The following is a 20,009-nucleotide window of genomic DNA, read 5'->3' as shown; positions in this document are numbered from 1 at the left end:
TATGGGGACAGCTAAGTGTTTATATAAACATAAAGGTGAGTGAATAAAAACTCAAAAGAAAATGGAATGGTAAAATTTTATTAATGACATTTGGTTTCCAAAACTGGAAGCACCTGAAAAGAAATGAAACATACGAAACATAAACATCCTAACAAAATTTGATACAGAAGTTCCGTATCCAAAACGGGATAACCATATTTTTCAAAAGTGGTGGGGCATTGTTGAAATTTTCAAAGTCCGGATTCGCGGTCTAAGTTAATTACCTATTTAAAATTTCCAATACTGTCCTTCCTCTGATTTTCCCTTTCATCTCTCATCTCCAAAAACTGCAAAGAAAGAATAAAACATGATATTTAAATGAACGTACCTGATTATAAATGGATACTGGTGGTTCCTCTGGACGGGCGCGTCGGTGACGTTATGCACACATTTGAAGCTGAAAAACAAACTCCTAACTTTCGAGATTCGGTGGGGAATAATTAAAGTGAAAGGGTAATAATCTTTATTTTCATCCTCTATAAAAGCTTAAAAGTCACATTCGGTGTTTAATTTCTCGTCTTTTTCGGGATTCAGTCCAAGTTCGGGCAAAGTTCGCGCTTTGGTTACGCTACAACTTTCATTTTCCACCGATGCCGATTACACTTGTAAGCCTGCAATTTCATACGCTTACGAGTACTTTTCCAATTACTTCTAATGACTTGCGAGGCTTTTCTCCTTTTAGCAATGCATCTACTAAACTTCCACGTAATAATACGTCTTCGTTTACGGCGCTTAAATTTACGATGCATTACGGATTCATGCACAGATTTCTTTTTACGCTTACACTTACCATCACTGTATTCGCCATGTAATTCGCTGCACGATACTCGTACGTATTTACGCTTCTGCCTTTTAGCATTCCTCGGAGTCGACGTACACCTTTTTCGCGTCTTGACTTTCTCACGAGTTTGCTGATGCGCAACTAACTTCGATTTACACTTAAATCTCTTTCTCCCACGATTACTTTGTCCCAACTTTCGTTTTTGAGAACGCTTTTGTTTTACTCTTGCCCTGCTTTTCGCTGCATACCTAATGCGGGATTGTGCGCGCTGTGAGTACATTTTACATTGAAGTCGGCAATTATTGACATAAGCACGAACGATCAGCTGTTTCCGAGTAGATCTACATTTGAACCTTCGTTTTCTACAATTTCGCAATAATGACGTGCTAACTTGATAAAAGGTGACCATACTAGAATCTAATTTACGCCCTTCTACAGCATGTTTACTATTGGTACGCATTGAGACCGAATTCAGATAAACTACCGAATCAGCAAAACTCAACTGGTTATCATGGACTATCTCACTATTCTTCTTGACCTCGGTATTACATTTTAACTCTTTCACTGGTGACAATTTCCCTTTGTCTGCATGCACTTGAGTAAGAATGTTACTTTTAGGCTCAGTTACCGTAAACGTTTCTGACAAGTTATTCACAAATAAAGCGCTTAGCACGTAAAACACAATTCGCTGAATAGGCCTACACTTCAAACTATTGATCTGGAGTTGCTTCTCACTACCGTACTCGAAGTTAGTAAAGTCGAAATGGATTTGCAGCACAAAAATGCAATTCACGTTGGCCGTGTATGGTACCAAAGACAAATTCGAATCTGTTAGGTCGCGCAAGACCACTTGCCCGCGACGTAAAAGCGACAACATTGTAATTAAATCATCACACAAAAACAACAATTCAACTCTCAAGCCTTCCCTGGCTTCTCGGAGAGGATGGGTACGCGCATTCCGAACGCTACCATTCATTGTGTGTGAACCATCGGCATCCCTGGCCGGTAAATCAATGACACCAAATACACGAGAAACATAATTGTCTGTACGTACACATAACGATCCTTTGCTTATTGCTACCTCTACACTACTTGTTTCCTTTTCCTGACTATAACTCTCTGACTTATTAGGCACCTATCTTCCGCGATGTGAGCCTGCGCGAATTCAAGAGTGTTTACGATTTCACTTCCGCCTTGCACTTCTTTGCGGTTAAGCCGTGCCGTCTGCATGCATTCACAAAACTCAACGAGGCTTTTGTTACATTCCGTTACACTGTTTTTAAACTCAACAGTCCCTGATTCAACCTGATTCGTCACATTAATTAGTCCAGCGTGTACCTCGATAATGGAATTGTTGGTGGTTGTAATATCGGTACTCAATTCGTCAAATTTGCAATCAAACTTATTTTCTAACTCTAACTTATTGTTCATGCACTCATTTTTTAATTCATCTATTCGCTCGTTATTACTATCAATTTTGTGCTCTAATTTCTCAGACTGTTTCTCTAATAATGCTTGAATTTGTTCTAATGTAATACTACTCTCCATATTTACTTAACTTACAAACAACTAAATCACAATGTAAAACATGCAAAAATGAACACTTGACTTCGATGATGTAATGTAAACAAACACTTTTCTAAAACCAATGTAATTTCAATTGCACAAAACTTGCTTTGAATTTTCACTTAATGAAATGTTTCAACAAAAATTTACACAAACATGAACAAATATCTTACACAAGGCACATTTTTTTTTTTTCATTCCTTAAGGATAAGGTGCATATGGATACAATTGTGTGTGTGTTTGTGTGGCTATGATCAGCTGTTCAGTGCTTTCGTTTGTGCGTGCTGTAAAAAATTGACGGAAGAAAAGTTCGCGAACAAATAATATGTTTTAATTTCTCACGAAACAAATTATACTAAACATATTTCTCTGATACTTAGATTTACTTTCTGTTTTCTTTTTCAAATCCTATTCATTATTTTCTTTTTCTTTTCTTTTCACAAGTTGAAACGATCTACGCATGATTCTGCACCAAGTTAGCTGCTTGTTACTACGTGATTCAAGTTTTTGCTATTATCATGTTTTAATAAATGAACATTAAAATAATTAAATGCAATTTTATCCGAAGATTGAAGTAGGTCCTGTTTACGGTTTCGCCATTTATGGATATGACCGACCTTTGTGGGTTTATCGTAAATAAAACTATATTATCTCTCTCTGTCTCTCTTGTTTCACTTGCTCCAAACTTTGGTTTCATGGCTTCCAGCGCCCACAAAAGGTTGTCATAAACCATACAAGCAATCCTCGTCTCCACCGACCGCTGGAATGATATCGGGAAAGAGAAGAATGCTTGCCGTAAAGATAGATGAACAAAACAAATTAATGTAAATAATCTATAAATTGTTACAACGCCCTGTAAAGCTATAAGCAATTACGGCTAAGAATTAAACGTGAGATTAAAATTGCGAGTATTATGTATTGTAATTAAACAAAAAATATACAATAAGTAAACTACAAGCAAATTATATTTAACAACCTGAGCGCTCAAAATGATTACTCTCAATTTAACTTTTATTTTCTTAAGATCATTTACTTTGATCAGGTGGCTTTTTCAATTTGTAAGAATGATTCTTTCTCAATTCTACTTACAGTTTGCGTTGGCGGCATGGAATAAGAGTTGTGGATAATTTATATAACACTCGTGTTTCACTATGCACTGCACAAGGAGGGTGGGGATTTAGTCAGCCGCGGTGTCCTCTTCTGCGCGATCCTCTCCACAGAAATCTGGTTCTCAAATCCAATCCAGTAGTTCATATATCACACGAAAGAAAGCATCCAACAATCATGCTGCTCACAATAGGATCATCGTTTGGAAGTGCTCCTGCCAAGATTCATTGACTGCATCGAAGTACGTTTAAAACTAACTTGCTAGCCCTTTATCTTTTCGGCTACAACAACTCATAAAATCACAAAATGAACTTAGATTCAAGGCTCGTTCTATAATTACACAACACCGACACTTGGTTCCTTTTACTTCAACTTCTTAGGAACAACAACGGGCACAAAGCTCTGGAAACAAAGTCAGGTCGACGGGCTGGATGCGAACCCGTGTAAAAGCCTACTCTACGTGCAGGACGCACGACAGGTGCGAAGGCACCCCTGCCTAACCGAGTCTCTTCAATAGACTGACTTGCTTTCTTCGCCAACCTCTTGTGTTGCTTCTCCAAAGGGAAAATCCCGGTTTTAACTTGAAACGCAACCAACTGATGCAATAGCTAAACTTAGCGATGAGACTTCTTGCTGGAATGTTCTGTGAAGCGATTCTTCTTTCTTTCTAGCCATAAAAGGACTGCTGGGCGATTCGATCGAAGTTAGTTGCACACACACACATTCAAACATATATGTATATGCTTGGGAAGAGAGAGAGTTCTTGGAAAATTTCCATACGAGGCCTGTTCATTAATTTTGAATTTCACACTACATAAATTGTCTTTCTTCTCTTGATTAACACAATTAATGACCGCCAAAGATCCGTAATAACTTTAAAGTATTGAGTTGAGTTGATTTTAATGTTCTTATCAGCAGCGAGGCTATATGAAACGGGACCTACTGTTTAACGTGGAATCCGAACCACATGAGCTCCCGCCGGAAATCGAACCAACCCGGGTCTTCCACGCCAAAGGCGCGTACTCTACCCCCTTAGCTACGAAGGACTTTAAAGTGTGTACGACATATATATCTCATATAATTCTCAATTAAAGTATATATATCCATTGTCTGCTTCGGTTTGCACATTACTGTCTGTTTTGCTAAAAACATTTCATAGGATGTTTAAAAACTTTCTAAATGCTGCCCTCTGAAACTTGAAATTTTTGAAATTTTCCGCTAAGAGGCTTATTTTATTTTCCGTTGTCCGCGTAATACAGTTTCCGTTTACTGAATGGAATGCAGCACGATTTTCGCCAGTAAATTCATGGGGCCTTGAAATATTTCAGTTTAATAAAGGGTCCGTTGAAGACAGGTTTTACTCTACTTAGTAAAATGCTCTGACAAGATATTTTTGTTTTGTAATTAATAAATAATGATTCGTTGGCGACATTTCTTGCGTGCTTTAGGTTTATGGTGAACTTTTATTCTATCAAAATGGTGTCCATGTTGAGATAAATGTATAAAAAGCCCTGAAATTGAGACTTAATTGTTTTCAGTCTTCAAGAACTTCCCCTGCATTGTAGTTATGATGCTTTTCGTCATTTCAATGTAACTCAGTGCAGTGACATATGGCTTCGTGTACTGTGGTGCTCACCTCTAAATTTTTATGTATAATAATAGCCTTTTATAGATCGTAGATTGTAGTTTTGTACGGAATAATGAATTGCTACTCGCAAGAAATTATTCAGTTGTATAGTAAAGAGTTTTGCATGCACAGGTTTAGTCTCGATAAAGACTAAACGCAGGCCAGGCTAATTAATGACCAATTATCGATGGAACAAACTAGATTGTAGTCATAAATGCCCAAATACTTGTAATAAAAATGTCTTCTAACATAATGTACAAAGATGTGAGAAGTTACACGTCTCGAACAAGATTCAAACCCGGGTTTCTGGCTTACCGTGCCGATGCATTAAACACTACGCTACTCACTCTGCTTCGTGAACAGCCATATATTCTGATTTCATTCTTGAAATCGGTACCCCGATGTTCAAACCACAAGGACTGTGCCACAATGTGTACTGTGGCTTTGACAACTTCGTGTCTGTATTCAGTGTATGAATGAGTCTTAATAAAACAAAACTAACAAAGCCCCAAATATATGTTAATAATATTTGTGTAACAGTTTCTGTAATGGAACATAAGTACTCTTAACATATATATCTGGTGCTTTGATCAGCTTTGTTTTATTAATACTGTGAAATATTTCTAAAGCTATAGTTAACAAAATAAGTGTATGACTATTAACGGAGCAGACTTGATAATGTAGCGAATAGCGCATCGGCACGGTAGCGAATTTCGGTCCACTCGTGCATTTTGCCATTGTTTGTATATATTGAACTCACATATTTAGAGGATTTGGTACGATATAAAACCGTTCTTTCCTCTACTTACATATAATACTATTAATATACACGATGTATCAATATTCTGGGTTCATAGGCAAGCTCCGTTATGAGTAAAGATGCGAAGAAATAAAAATGGAAAGATAGAATAGGTGGTTTTCAGTCTGAAATGGTGGAGTTTTACAAATCGTACCAGCTGTTTCAGCTCCATGCTGGTAAGGCACCACGTATTAAATAAAAATGCAACGTTATCAGATCAACAGCCTGTTCCCGTGGATTCTTATCATACCAACAATATAACATTGTTGGGAAATGCATTCAAAGTTCTAGCTTCCCTCATATAACAATGTGTACGTTCCCAGTGACCTGTTTGCTTGGCTTTACGTTCCGTTCGAATAACGGAATTAGCCTGTGATCCCAGACTTTCGATGGACTCGGTATATTAGTGGTTACAGTGCTTGAATGCAACATTAATTACTATGTCTTCTTTTTCGTATTTTAGAGATTCAATGTAGCAGTGACAAGAGCACAGACCCTCTTGATAGTTGTTGGAAATCCCTACAACTTATGTCGAGATAAACGGTGGAGAGAGTTGATTAAGTTCTCCATAGCTCACAAATCGTACAGAGGTTGCAATTTCAGATCCAGAGAAGAGATTACGGATGAAATGATAGAGAAGATGAGAAATCTTGGCATCAGAAGTGGTAAGTAAAAACTAATATTTGTAAGTATGGTAAACTGTCCACATGGGTACTATTTAATCTGTGTAGCTGTGTTGTTTGATTATTAAGTCCTCCAAATCAAATTCCATTGTAAACACATCCAAATGTACTCTTTATTATTAGTAATTTTTCTTCCCAACGATGTGTGATTTGATAAATAAAGGACATAATCGATTTCATACCACAATCAATTCCTCTATCAGTTATTTCTTAATTTATCAATATAAAATAGTGAACCCTCGATTCGCCAACAAATCAGTTTAAGAACAAATTTTGTGTCCGGTTCTTCGCTCGAATTACGAACATACATACACACGCTTGTACCCACAATTCCGCCTGACCAATAGAGCTGTTGTGCGTTTGTCGTAAACGTCATCTGTGTGTCTTGTGATCAAAACATATTTCTTGTTCTTTTTTTGCACTTTTAGTGTTTTTTCAGCACTTGTATTGCACAGTGTTACTTATTTGTCTTTAAAAAGAATATTTTTTAATTTTTATTCTGTATTTTTAATCCCAGAAAACACTTAAAAAAGTAAAAAGAGTAAAAAAAAAAGAAAAAAGAAAATACTGTTTCTATGGTTAGGACAGATTAATTGTATTTATATTAATTTCAATGGGAAAAATAGTTTGGGTAAAGAATAGCGTTACGGAACGGATTAAGTTCCTACGTACCTAAAGTCCAATGTATATAATTCAGTTGTCAGAGGTGTTCTGTAATATACATACTGGGTTATCTAAACACAACGGGAGTTTTAGTGCAGTCGATGTGGCCTGAGTGAACGACAGGCTTTCCAATGCTAGTATATTTCCTATTTTTCCTATATATTTCATATCTTCCTATAAACTATACTTTGTATATTTTAACGAAACTTTTTTTTTTTTTTTCCCTACTTCCACTTCTGAAAATAATATACGGAAGCTGTGGGTGGTTGGAAGGCCTTTTGTCTCCACAGTAGGGTGGTTGAATGGAGACTTTTCTATGTTTAGTAGACATAAACATAGTTAGCCTGGACAACAGCAACAGTACATCTCCACCACATACATTTAATAAAACATCTCTAAAGCGAATCAGTAAATAAACAGCGGCAGTTACAAGCGTAGAAGAATGAACTAATGCAGATACTGGGGTTGGAGCAGCCATTGCTGAAGGTAATCAAGCAGAAAAGGGAATTTGAGCACTCTGTTATAGCAGCTAAAATAATTAAACAAGAAATAATTATTATTTCATTATTACTCAGAACTGTATGTAAACAAAAATCATAATTTCAACTACCATAATTTAGTATACAAGCGATAGCTAATAACGAATAGACGAATATTCGGACCCAAGAGGAACGGGAATGGAGAATGACGGAAACTTCATAATTTATACGGTTTACCCAACATTGTTAGGGTCATCAAGTGTAGGAGGCTTAGGTGGGCGGGTCATGTAGCTAGGATGGAAGAAAGTAGAAACGCTTTCAAAGTCTTGACTGGAAGACCAATCGGAAAACGACCATTAGGAAGACCTAGGCGCAGATGGGAGGACAATATTAAGATAGATCTCGCAGAGACTGGAATACAAAGTAGAAACTGGACGCAGTTGGCTAAGGATAGAAGTCAGTGGAGAGCTTTTGTGAACGCGGCACTGAACCTCCGGGTTCCATATGCCATAGAGTGAGTGAGTGAGTGAGTTAGCGATAGCTAATAAAATTGCTAGAAATAGAAAAAAAAGAAAAGAAAAGGAATTAAAATAAAAGTAATAGAATCTTGTCAGTGATGAAATTATTCACATCTTGGAGATGTACATGGTGGCCCAAAAGCAGGTATACAGACCAGCATCTATCAAGTATGACATTTTAATTTATTAAGATAATACATTTATTTGCTTCGGTCTATTCCGAGCTTCTGGTATAAGTGAAACGAAAATAAGAACAAATAATGAAGAAACTAAATCAAAACCATGAATAATAATAAGTAAATGATATAAAATGCCATGAGCCGATCAGTACGGAACTGTATACCTACTTTTGGGCCACCCTGTATACTTACGAACACTGATTTTCTGGTGCAGATCCTTTTAAACACTTCCCTTATGGTCCTTGCTTAGTACTGGTGAGCTACGTACGAAAACACTAAGAAACTCATATAAAATTTTGCAACGAGATAATTACCCATTTAGTTATATTTAGAGTACAATGTATGTTCATATAACAATTGGTGTCAATTCCATGTGATTTTTTTTTTCTTACTTATTGGATAATTGAAATGTTCCATTTTCACAGCTTCACGAAACCTCCTATATTTATTTTTCGTCGTGATTTCCTATATATTTTTTTCATTAGCATTGGAAAGCCTGGAATGAGCACCAATTTAAAGAGTGACAGAATGTATCTTTATATGCATGGCTGTGACTGGTAGCGTAATGGTTAATGTCGGCACAGTAAGCGAGAGACACGAATTCTAGTAGTGGCCCAGTAGTCACTCTTTTTGTATAATGTACGACTGTCCTTAATCTTCCGCAGAAAAAGAAAGAATAAGGTTAATTTGATCAACAAATAAGTACAACACACAGAAAACTACAGTTACTCTTCTTTTATTATTATTATTATTATTATTATTATTATTATTATTATTATTATTATTATTAAAACCTTAACAAAGTAGAAAATACTGATTTCGAAAGATACAAATTGGATTTAAAATATACACACGTTAAAAATAATTTAAAATATCAAGTAAATTGGATTTTTTTTAAAGAAAAATTAAAATATAGTGCAAATAATTTCAGTCAGAATAATTTCTCATAAAATCTAAAACTTAAAAAATATTGTACAGTAATTTTCTTAAAGTTCCTTATTACTTAGAATACTTACTTAACATTATTCAAGGAAGTTATAAGTAACATTAGAATAGAGTGGCGTATTGAAATAAATTATTTGAAAACTTCTTTTTGAATTTTTTTTTGCCATGCTTAGGACAAGAAATAATTCATTATCTCCTCTTCGAGCATGTACCTATGATGAAATATAGAAATGTTATTCTCTTATCAACCTACTGCGTTATAGATATTCTTTCAGTACTTTACTGTTGACGAGGAAAATAACGTCGAAAATATTTATGGAAACTTTAAATATTCATTTATTTATTCTTAACGTGTACTTAGTATCTCAATAGACTGCTCGTTCTTACATAATAAAAGGTATGGACTATCGAAGCTCAACTTTCTTGCTCACATTTATTAAATTTAGTCATATTGTAGTTATTATTGTTAATCATGTATTTAAGAAATATGAACAAACTTATTATAGGCGTTTTCAGAAAACACACCCCTACAACTAAATTACTCTTTGTAATTTTTTCCCCAGGAGAAATTGCTTACCCCATATTACAGTTTTAATGAAGTACTAGCATCTATTACCCGCTTCGCCGGCTTAAAATAACAATTTTAAATTTACAACTCCTTATCTCATGTGTGTGGTACCCGTGAAATATGTTATTTTTGTTCTCAGTGGCATTTAAACGGCATCGGAAGTATTACTGTTCATCTCAGCGACCCCAAAAACTATGGATTCGACATTAATATCGGTCATTTTCGATCATTTTTTAAATATCTTCCCCTCCCCTAAATTGCACCGTCAAAGTGATATAATAAATCAATCTAGGTCCGAACCTCATCTATGTTGAAAATTTGATCGGGATCGGTCTGGTGGTTCAAGAGTAAAGCCACAAAGACAGTCACTTTCATTTTCATTTGTTTTATATACAAAGGGTACTAGAAAAGTTTTGCAATAGAACAGAATGGATCGTCACAGGAGTTTGGAATTTAGCGCGTGTTTAGACGTGTCCAAACATGTCCAAACGTGCACTGTAGAAGCTCTAGTCACTGTCTGTGTCAGTTGATTTTCAGCTGTGTTAGTGAAAAGAGGTGAAGATGTCGTCGTGGCCAGAAACAGAATACCGGGCAATTTTGCGCTACAATTTTGCACGTAGTTTAAGTGTTGATCAGTGTTTAGAGGAAATGATTCCTGTGCTTGGAGAGAATTGTCCTTATCCTACAACGATATTTATGTGGTACCGAGTTTCAAAAAGAAAATTTCAACCTTGAGAACGCTCCAAGTTCAGGTCGGCTATTTTCATCTGTGACAACAAAACCTTGCTGTAGTAAGGAAAATGCTTAAGACAGATAGACGGATTACATACCATCAAATAGAGGTATACTTAGGCATTAATGCACCAGCAGTTCGTGCTATTCTCCGCAATCACCTTCGAGTTAGGAAGCTTTTTGCACCCTTTGGGTACTACATGACTTGACCGACGAGCAGATGGTTTTCATGATGCCGTGAAATGTTGAAAAGATGTAAAAATGGAAAATCTTCCTTTGTAACAGTATTGTGATAGGTGACGAAAAATTTGGCTCTATTACTATGACGTCCCGATCAAGTCTCACAACAAAGTGTGAGTGTTCGAAGATGAGGAGACCCCCCTGGCTGTTCGAAAGTCCACATAAGTGAAAAAGAGAATGATGGCAGTATATTTTAGTATATTAGGAATTGTCGAGCGAATTGTCGTAGAAATACAGAAGACTGTCCCAGGGAAGTGGTATACCGAGGAATGTCTGCCTAAAATTCTTACAGCTCTCAAACAGTTGCGCCAAAACTCAAGGATGGACACATGGTTTCTTCACCACGATAACGCTCCAGCGCACCGTTCAAAAGTTTGCTCAGAGTATTTGGCCAGCACTGGACTAAAACTGTTAGAGTACCCTCCGTACAGTCCAAATCTCGCTCCCTGTGACTTCGAGCTGTTCCCCCATGTGAAGATCAAACTGAAAAGGTGTTTCACAAGCGATGACACTCTACTAAGGGCTTGGGACGATGAGTGTTCCCATATCTCTGCCGAAAGAGTTTCTTCGACGACTGGTTTCGAAGAATGGAAAAATGTGTAATGTGTGGTGAAAAGTACTTTGAAAAAGTATAAGAAATAAGGTCGTATTGCAAATCTTTCCTAGTGCCCTTTGTATATCTCCCCCTCCCCTATGTTGCACATCAAAGTGAAATAAGAAAAATCTTCCCAGGTCCAAACCTCATCTATTTTGAAAATTTGATCGAGATCGGTCGGGTGGTGCAAGAATCACAAACATAGACACTTTCAATTTTATAATAAGGAGTGCGATTTAAGTTAAGGTTACTGGCAAAAAGCATGCATAAAACAAAAACCACTCGTTCGATCTCAATGAAAATTTCACCCTTTGCTTGTCATAGTATCTCACAAGTGTATACTAAGTGTGAGCGCGTAAACATAAACGGGAAGCGAATAACAGCCGAGCAGGGTAAGGCTGTCCGCGAGGGGCTTATCCAATTCTACGAGAACTAGTGCATATGTGATTTTACGGCTGCTTTAAACCATTTTAAGTGTGAATATCCTTATAGTACAGTGCATAGAATGTTGAAAAATTATGTGGAGACTGGTGAAGCATCACGAAAGAAGAAATCTGGTTGCTCAATTTCAAAATGTACACAAAAATTGAAATGTTTGATTAGACGAAAACTCTTGAAGAACCCTAACTTGTCAAACCGTTTTTTAGGACGAAAATATCAAATTTCTGAATGCAGTGTAAGAAAGATCAAGAAAGAATACGGATTCAAGTTTAAAACATGTAAAAGTGCACCATTTTATACAGACGAACAGAAGAAACGCGCTACAATCAACTGCCGCAAACTCTCCGACAAGAAGTTCGCGAACAAGATTGTGATTGTGGATGATGAAACTTACTATTACCAGAACTTTGCGTTCGCACCTGTTTCCAAGTATGTATCGTACATTGGTAAAAGTCAAGTTAATGCTAGCAAGTTCGTGAAACTTAAAGACAGGTATACGAAAAAGTTTTTGATCGCGGCAAACGGTAAAGTTTCGTCTGCTCTTGTTCGAAGTGGGACAATTAACGATGACCAGTATTTCGAGTACATTGAAACGGTTTTGTATCTATGGATACAAAAAGAGTTCACCGGACAGGACATTGTGTTTTGGCTTGATATGGCATCCTCGCATTATGTAAAAAAAGTGCGAGACGCGCTTACTGATGCTGGTATCGGGTTTGTCGGTAAAAACGAGAACGCGCCAGCGAGCATTTTTGGGCTCTAGTTAAACACGAAATGACTAAAAAGCTTACTTTCATCAAGGATGTGAAAGATATGCAAAACAAAGTGGTCGGAAATATCAAAAGAAGTAGCAAAAAGTAGTGGACAAGCGCTTTTCCGGAAGTTCCTGTTGGAGCTTCGAGAAATCGGCCGCAAGGGTGTCTACAGCGTCAAAAATAAACTACTTCTTTTTTCAGATATCATTTGTTTATTATATTAAAATGTGTTGTGATTTCTCAAGAAATAAAAAAGTTATTACAAAAATTCAAAGTTCCCTTAACTTAAATCGCACTCCTTATAGGTAAACAAAATTATATGAGCAGTTTTGGAAAATATCGTCTGACAGGGTGTCCCACCAGGAGAGGACCATATTTTGAGGAACGATAGTATGGAGTTATGACAAGCAAAAATGTCACGGGTCCATTCAGCTTCGGTTTCGAGAAAAAAGACCACTCTTTATTTGTACATTGCTTTGAAGGCGCATGTGTTCGGAACTAATGAAGATATCGGAGTCATTCAAAAACAAGTAGTACACCTAATAGGCAATTGGATACTTACCACATTAGTTACACTTACAGATTCCAATGTCCCAGAATCCAGAAATTTCCACATTTTGATCCTCAAATCTGGGTATCGAACACCTAATATCTTAGATTGTAAAGAGTAAAAATGACCCGTTTCACCACCCAATGTACATTATAATACATATCACGTAAGTAGTCAAAATTGTGTTGTAATGCAACTAGTATCGCAGGAGGTTCAGCACAAAAATAAATGAATTAAATACCAAACTTCAAACTATTGCGTCATTTAAAACTGTACTTTGTAGTGTATCAAAGGAAACTGAGGGTTGTAAAGTAAACAGAATTGGATATCAAATGTATTAACGCATTGTTTAATGTCCAATGCTACGAAACTATCATGCATCAATAAAAACGCAATAACAACTGGAAGAAAGCTATTTTTCCAGTTGAATGTAATGCTTTGGATGAACATAACGTTATCTGGGACGTTGAAGATTCGAGTTGCTCAAATTTCAACTGCACTAATGCATCATTCATCCAATAAACATATTGTTGTTTACGTGTGTGCTTAGATTTCTACATTAAGAATTACACACATGTTTAAATATATATAATAACGACAGATAAAATAAGTAGGATAAACATTAATATAGCTAAACTTTCATTCCTACTTGTTATTATATCAGTATCTATCTACGCTCATAAATATCTGTAGTTACTGCTATGGGTATCTAAATTTGGTGCAATAAGCATTGATTATGACTGTTTTTTCATGTATTTGATGTTACATCAATATCAGCTAAGCAACTCGCAAATGTTTGTAGCTTTCATTTTCCAATTTCTTATTTGCAACGCCTTTAGGTCGTCTTGCACTTGGTCTATCTACCTTCTTCAGTCTTCCTCTTTTCTTATTTGCATAATTAGGATTGCATAGGCACTCATTCTTCCATTGTTTTTCTTTGCATTCTTTGTTCATCCATTCTTTATCATATGCCCAGTCAGACTTATTCTTCTTGATTTAACGAATCTGTCTTTCCCCTTCAGTATATTGTTTCTCTTCCGTATTCTTCACCTTTCTTCTTCGTTGAATACCCAAATCTCGAAACCATACGTAATGACTGGTATAATTAATATTGTGTATATCTACATTTTGATTTTTCTTGTTATGCTTCGACTTTGTAGGAAATTATTCATTGGCATAAAATGGTTTGGTTTCTGTATGGATTCTCTCGATAAAAGGATAATTAAAGCATAAAACAGAAGTCGTAGTTAGATACGTGGAGACAGTTAAGTTTACAAATGAAACACATTTCATTCCTGTAAGCATATGTCATACACCAGTTGTTTATTTGATTAAAAGATAATTAATTATAATCAAATGACGTCAGTTAAATCTCCAACTCTCAAAATATAAAAGAGGAGGAGAGTGGGAGGAGAATCACCCTATCTTTGGATTACCCAGGGAAAACAGTATACCCGAAAGTAGCTATTAGGTTAAAAATAAAACTGGACAGAAGTCGTCTATTAACCCGATTCTTATGTCTTAAATTGTAATTTTTCATTAACAACAAAAGGATATTCGCTTTCCTAACGGCGTTCACCTCTGGTGCTTGGGTTTCCTCGGGGACTTCATTCTCGGAGACATTCACTTTCTTCATTCCACCATTTCATTTATTTCTCATCATCACAGTCTCCTTTAGCTTAGCCGGCATAATCGTGGAACGTAAAACTCAAACCATTTCATTTTTGCTTTCCTAACGAAGTTTGGCAACAACTTCACTACAGGTAAAATTGCTACCATTTACCTATACGTACTTTCATAGAATTATCCAATATATTACTTTCGTCATATCCTGGGTCAATTGTTGTTTAGTGTCATTAAATGTGCTTTTTTTCGTTCTTTAATCTATTGGTAAATTCATTTTTTTTTTTCTCTTTAAATTCCTCTACGACACTTAAGCTTAAAGAAAACCTTTCAATGATAAACAAATATCTAATGTAATAGACGGAAATACACCAGCTGTTGACCTACCACGGAGATTTTTTTTTTTTTTTCCACATGAAATGTAATCGGAACAAACGTAAGACTTTCTAGGAGGAAGGGGTATAAAAGACATTATGATGAACAAGTGTCTAAATTACATTAGATTTTTACTTGTTTACGAAGTTTAATTGGTTTGTTGTTTATGTAAAGAAGTTTAGGTTTACCAAGTATTTTCTGTTTTTTAGATACTGCGTGAACTTCATAGCCTATGTGGATTTTCGCTGTGTAATGGTAACTGAAGTATTTTCTCCTTATTGCGCTTACGCGTATAAGTTGCTTTGCTTTTTGAATATCCTATTTCCAGTTTCTAAATTCATTTGCTTTAGTCTTCGAACTAAAAGCATTTACTACACAATATATGTCACAGTGATTGCTTACGCACTGACACTGCCATAGCATGAATAGTTGAGCTATAATTACGCTAAAGATTAAATTGAAAAATTCATATGACGCTACTTCACTGAAAACATGCATGGGGTTAATTCCAGACAAATGTGCTGATTGCGCGAACTAGGTTTTGTTTTTGCATGCATGGGTGAACCAAAAACCTATATGAATAATATAAGTACACAGACACTCTCATCACCGGGTCTCCGAAACTGATACATCCCTACTTGAAAATTATACTTAAATGTCCTTCTTGAACCCTAGGCTGGGGATAAAATGGGCATTCGCAAAATGCGAAACCTAAGGGTGATTGGCAACTTCAGATTTTCCTCTGTGTTAAATTATATCTTCGAAATTGTTAGGTTTTGGAACTTAAAACTTTCTAAAAATGTTTTACTTGAATTCTCAGTTGAAAGCAAGATGAAATATGACCAATACGGAGGGTAAATGAAGGTTTGAATTCTTTTCGACATTTATCAAGTCTCCGAAACTGTTGGGCGTAGGAACTTGAAATTGTCTACAAATGCTTTTAATGAATTCTGGATAAGGGATGAAAACAATTTTTAAGAAATTTATCTCAAAGAGGAAAAAGGGAGCTTGAAATTATTAGGTAGTGCAAAAGTTCTACCCGATTTTAGTGTGCATATGGATGTGTGAAGGACACAAAATGTAACTAATCTAGAACTGTGTATAATCACCAGCATGGTCAATGAATGACCTTGTAATCTTTCCGGTAGAAGATGAATCCCACGCCAATAAAACTCTACTGGTTTGGCGTTGAAGAACTCGCATAAGGCACTTTTCATAGCCTCCACATCAACAAAGGTCTTCCCAGTGAAGGCGTTTTGCACAGCGCAACATATGTGGAAGTCTGTGGGGGCCAAATCAGGAGAGTATGGCGGCTGGGATAAAACCTCCCAACCAAGATCCATTAACTTCTGATGTATTGTTGCAGCAGTATGTGGCTTAGCATTATCATGTTGGATGATAACCCCTTGACGATTGACAAGGCCTGGCCGCTTCGACCGCAATGATTCCTGCAGTCTTTCGAGCTGTTGACAGCAGAAGGCCGCATTAATGGTATGATTAGGTTCCAGGACCTCCCAATAAATGATTCCTTTAATATTCCACCAGACACTCAACAACACTTTCTTGCGATGGAGTTCTTGTTTGGATATCGATGGAGGCGGTTCAAAAACGCGTCACAGTCCTGCGACGCTTCACGTTCCGGTGCATAACCCATTCCTCATCGCCGGTGACAATCCGTGTCAAGAAGGAATTTTGTCTGGTGGGAAGGCAATGCAACACATGTCGTGACTCTCGTTGAGTTGCACTCAGCTGATGTGGAACCCAACGATCGAACTTTGTGACGAAACCCAGAGCCACAAGCCTTCTGTCCACTGTTATCCGGTGTACCTGGAAGGTTACCGCTAATTCCTCTACAGTTGGTCTCGGACTAGAGGTCTGCACGGGCTCCGGCCGAGCCTGCGAGCTTCAGCCCGACCTGGCCCGCGGGCCGAACTCGGGCTTACAAAGCATATATCACGTTGGGCCCGGGCCGTAAATTTCTAAATATACAACGATATTTGAGTTCGAGTTTAACTTCCCTTTGCAGCAGCGAGACTATATGAGACGTGGACCTACTGATTAACGTGGAATCCGAACCACATGAGCTCCCACCTGGAATCGAACCCGGGTCTCCAGGCGCCAATACAACGATATTTATTGGACCATTCTTTCCGAAAAACTTTCAATGCACAACTGCAAAATTAAACCTCTTATTGCTGTAAATAAAAATATAATTGTGCATTAATTATTAAGTTTTTGTAATTCGGGCTTATTTCGAACTCATTTGATTATCACACAAGCTCGGGCCTAAATGCTAAAACATATTTCGGACTCTGGTCGGGCCTCACATTGTAAGTTCACGGGCTAGACCGGGCCCGGGCAAAAAATACCGCCCGTGTAGACCTCTATCTCGGACTTACTGTTACGGCGTTGTCCAGATCCCCTTCGGAAAACGCTTATGGATGCCCAGACCGTGGTTGATCGTGACAACTTCTGTTGCCGTCCCTAAATTTCCGAAACCAGCGACGACATATGCTTTCTTCTATTGCATCCTCACCATATACTTGCCTAATGTTGCGGCAGACCAAGGCCGCACTACTCATCCCTTATCGAGCTCCCTTACAGTAAACAGTGTCTAATGTGTTCCTTATTGGTCTCCATTTGATCGGCACAACATTATCTCCAGTTACGAGCCACTACTACACACTCACTGCCTGCTCCTGCTGTACTGTCCTCCCGATGATGTGACAGCCGATTCCAGTTTACGGAGCGCCATCTCTTTGGTCAAAACACCTTTCATCAGCGACCTTGTGCAAACGGGTAGAACTTTAGCACGTACCTAATATTTTTCTCCGTATATTCGCTAAGTCATTAGACAGAGGAACTTGTCATTTTTACAGATGTTCTTCTTGAACCCTCTGAGGATCAGATGGAGTTTTACGAAATGTGACTACTAGGGAGGAAAGAGGTCCTGAATCCTTTCTTCGAAATCGTTCGCCGTAGAGAATTGAAATTTTATACAAATGTTCTCTGCAGGTTCTCTACCACAAAAAGGACAAGATTTTGTTAAATTCAATATCTAAGAGAATGAAAAGATACGTTAAATTTTCTTGCTTTAGAAACTTTAAATTTTGTACATAAAATGTTTATGTACCCTAAACTATGGGTAAGACAAAGGTTTGAGAATTGCCACTTCCAGGGGTAGGTAGGAGGATTAAATTGTTTTTATTATTATTATTATTATTATTATTATTATTATTTCGTAAACAGCATACAGTTACGAAACCTGTATAGTATTTTTGGGATATGGAATATGCGAGAAGTCGATTCATCTAAGTTTCGAGACCGTAAAAGGACAATTTAGTGAATATTTCTTAAATTCATTTTGGGGGATAAGGATTTTCTGTAACAACTTCCACAGTAAATGAGGAATTTTCTAATTTCTGGTGCAAGAAAGCGATTTAACTTTGTCTCAACTTTGAAAAATCTCAATTATGGCCGTTTCTAGAAACAAACAAAAATTATTTTGCAGAGATAGGGATCGACGATTTTGTCGAACGATTTTCATAAATTACGATGAATCCACCACCGTGGAGTGTGACTAAACGGTGAATCGGTCGTAGTGTTGCAAAAAGTTGTGTGTGAAGCTATACGTAGCTGTAGTGAAGCATCTTGAAGCAAGAAAAAAATTCTTATATATTTTCAAGCTATATTCTTTCCATAAATTTTATCCTTTTCGTGGGAAAAACGAAAATATACTATACTAGTACTATATAAGAAACTTCTTGGAACGTTTACATACGTTACTGTCAGGTAACATCTTACTTTCAACTCGCATTTACATAAGTTTTTCACACATTGTCTGACTTTTTGCCTTTAGTTTACTTTATATAAGCTCTTATTATTATTATTTTTATTTCCATATTTTCCCACTTTGGGGTAAGGAACGTTACTGATGCTGGGTAGTATCAGTAATAATACTGAGTAATGGAAACGACTAGAAATCAACTGATTCAACTATATGAGAGAATCTGCTTCGTTACATTTTAGGTACATTATAATGTAAATTATTTATTTCTATATGGCTTTAATTTTCACTTGCACATATTTACTCTTCAAATTAATTGATAGCACACACTTACACTTCAAATTTATTGATATTATTATCGCTATACAAAGGTAATACATTTCCAGCTATCAGCTGATTGAACCGAACGGCAAATTCTGCGTCATTACTCTCTTTACTAATGAAGTAAAATTATTTATTCTGACTTTTTTTCACTTCCATTACTGTTTTCAGTATTAGTAACTCCTTGTTTTCTACTGTCAGTTTTTTTTTTTTAAGGTACTGTCAGGTTCTGATTAGTTAACATGACATTGTTTGATGTTCAGATTTACTTTACGTTGTCTCATGTTTGCTCTGCTCTTGAAAAACTTTTGTGAGTATTTTACATTTTTGTCTAACCTGGTGCAATTAACCCGTTACAGTTCCTACGAACTGCAAAGTCAAGGAGCATTGTGAAAGTCTGGGAAATTAAATATGGATAGGGAATATCGGGGAAATTAATTGAAGGTTAGAGAAAATTTTGAAGTTTCATCAAACAGTTTTGTTTGATAAATGAAGGACACTTAAAAGTGTCAGAAATATGTTAACGTAACTTGAAAATACTTTGCACATAATGCCACTATGAATCAATGATTTATTATACCGAGGCCTTCAAAGTCTCACATCTTGCATCAAAGGTAGGAACTGTGCCGAGTGTTA

General features: G+C 36.7%; 1 protein-coding gene across 3 annotated transcripts in view; it reads left to right on the top strand.

Moving 5' to 3' along the window:
* The window catches only part of LOC145668218 (putative helicase mov-10-B.1), a 205,182-nt gene that overhangs the window by 168,351 nt on the left and 16,822 nt on the right, over window positions 1–20,009 (top strand). For all 3 annotated transcript variants that reach the window (XM_081735871.1, XM_081735870.1, XM_081735869.1), the window contains exon 19: window positions 6,383–6,584. In XM_081735871.1, the coding sequence (XP_081591997.1) occupies window positions 6,383–6,584 (202 nt within the window). The remainder of the gene's footprint in view (window positions 1–6,382; window positions 6,585–20,009) is intronic.

The sequence above is a fragment of the Thermobia domestica genome, chromosome 13 (assembly GCF_964235325.1).
Source record: "Thermobia domestica chromosome 13, izTheDome1.hap1.1, whole genome shotgun sequence".
NCBI classification, from domain to species: Eukaryota; Metazoa; Arthropoda; class Insecta; order Zygentoma; family Lepismatidae; genus Thermobia; species Thermobia domestica.
Note: the sequence above shows the minus strand (reverse complement) of the source record. Positions and strands in the feature narration are given on the sequence as shown.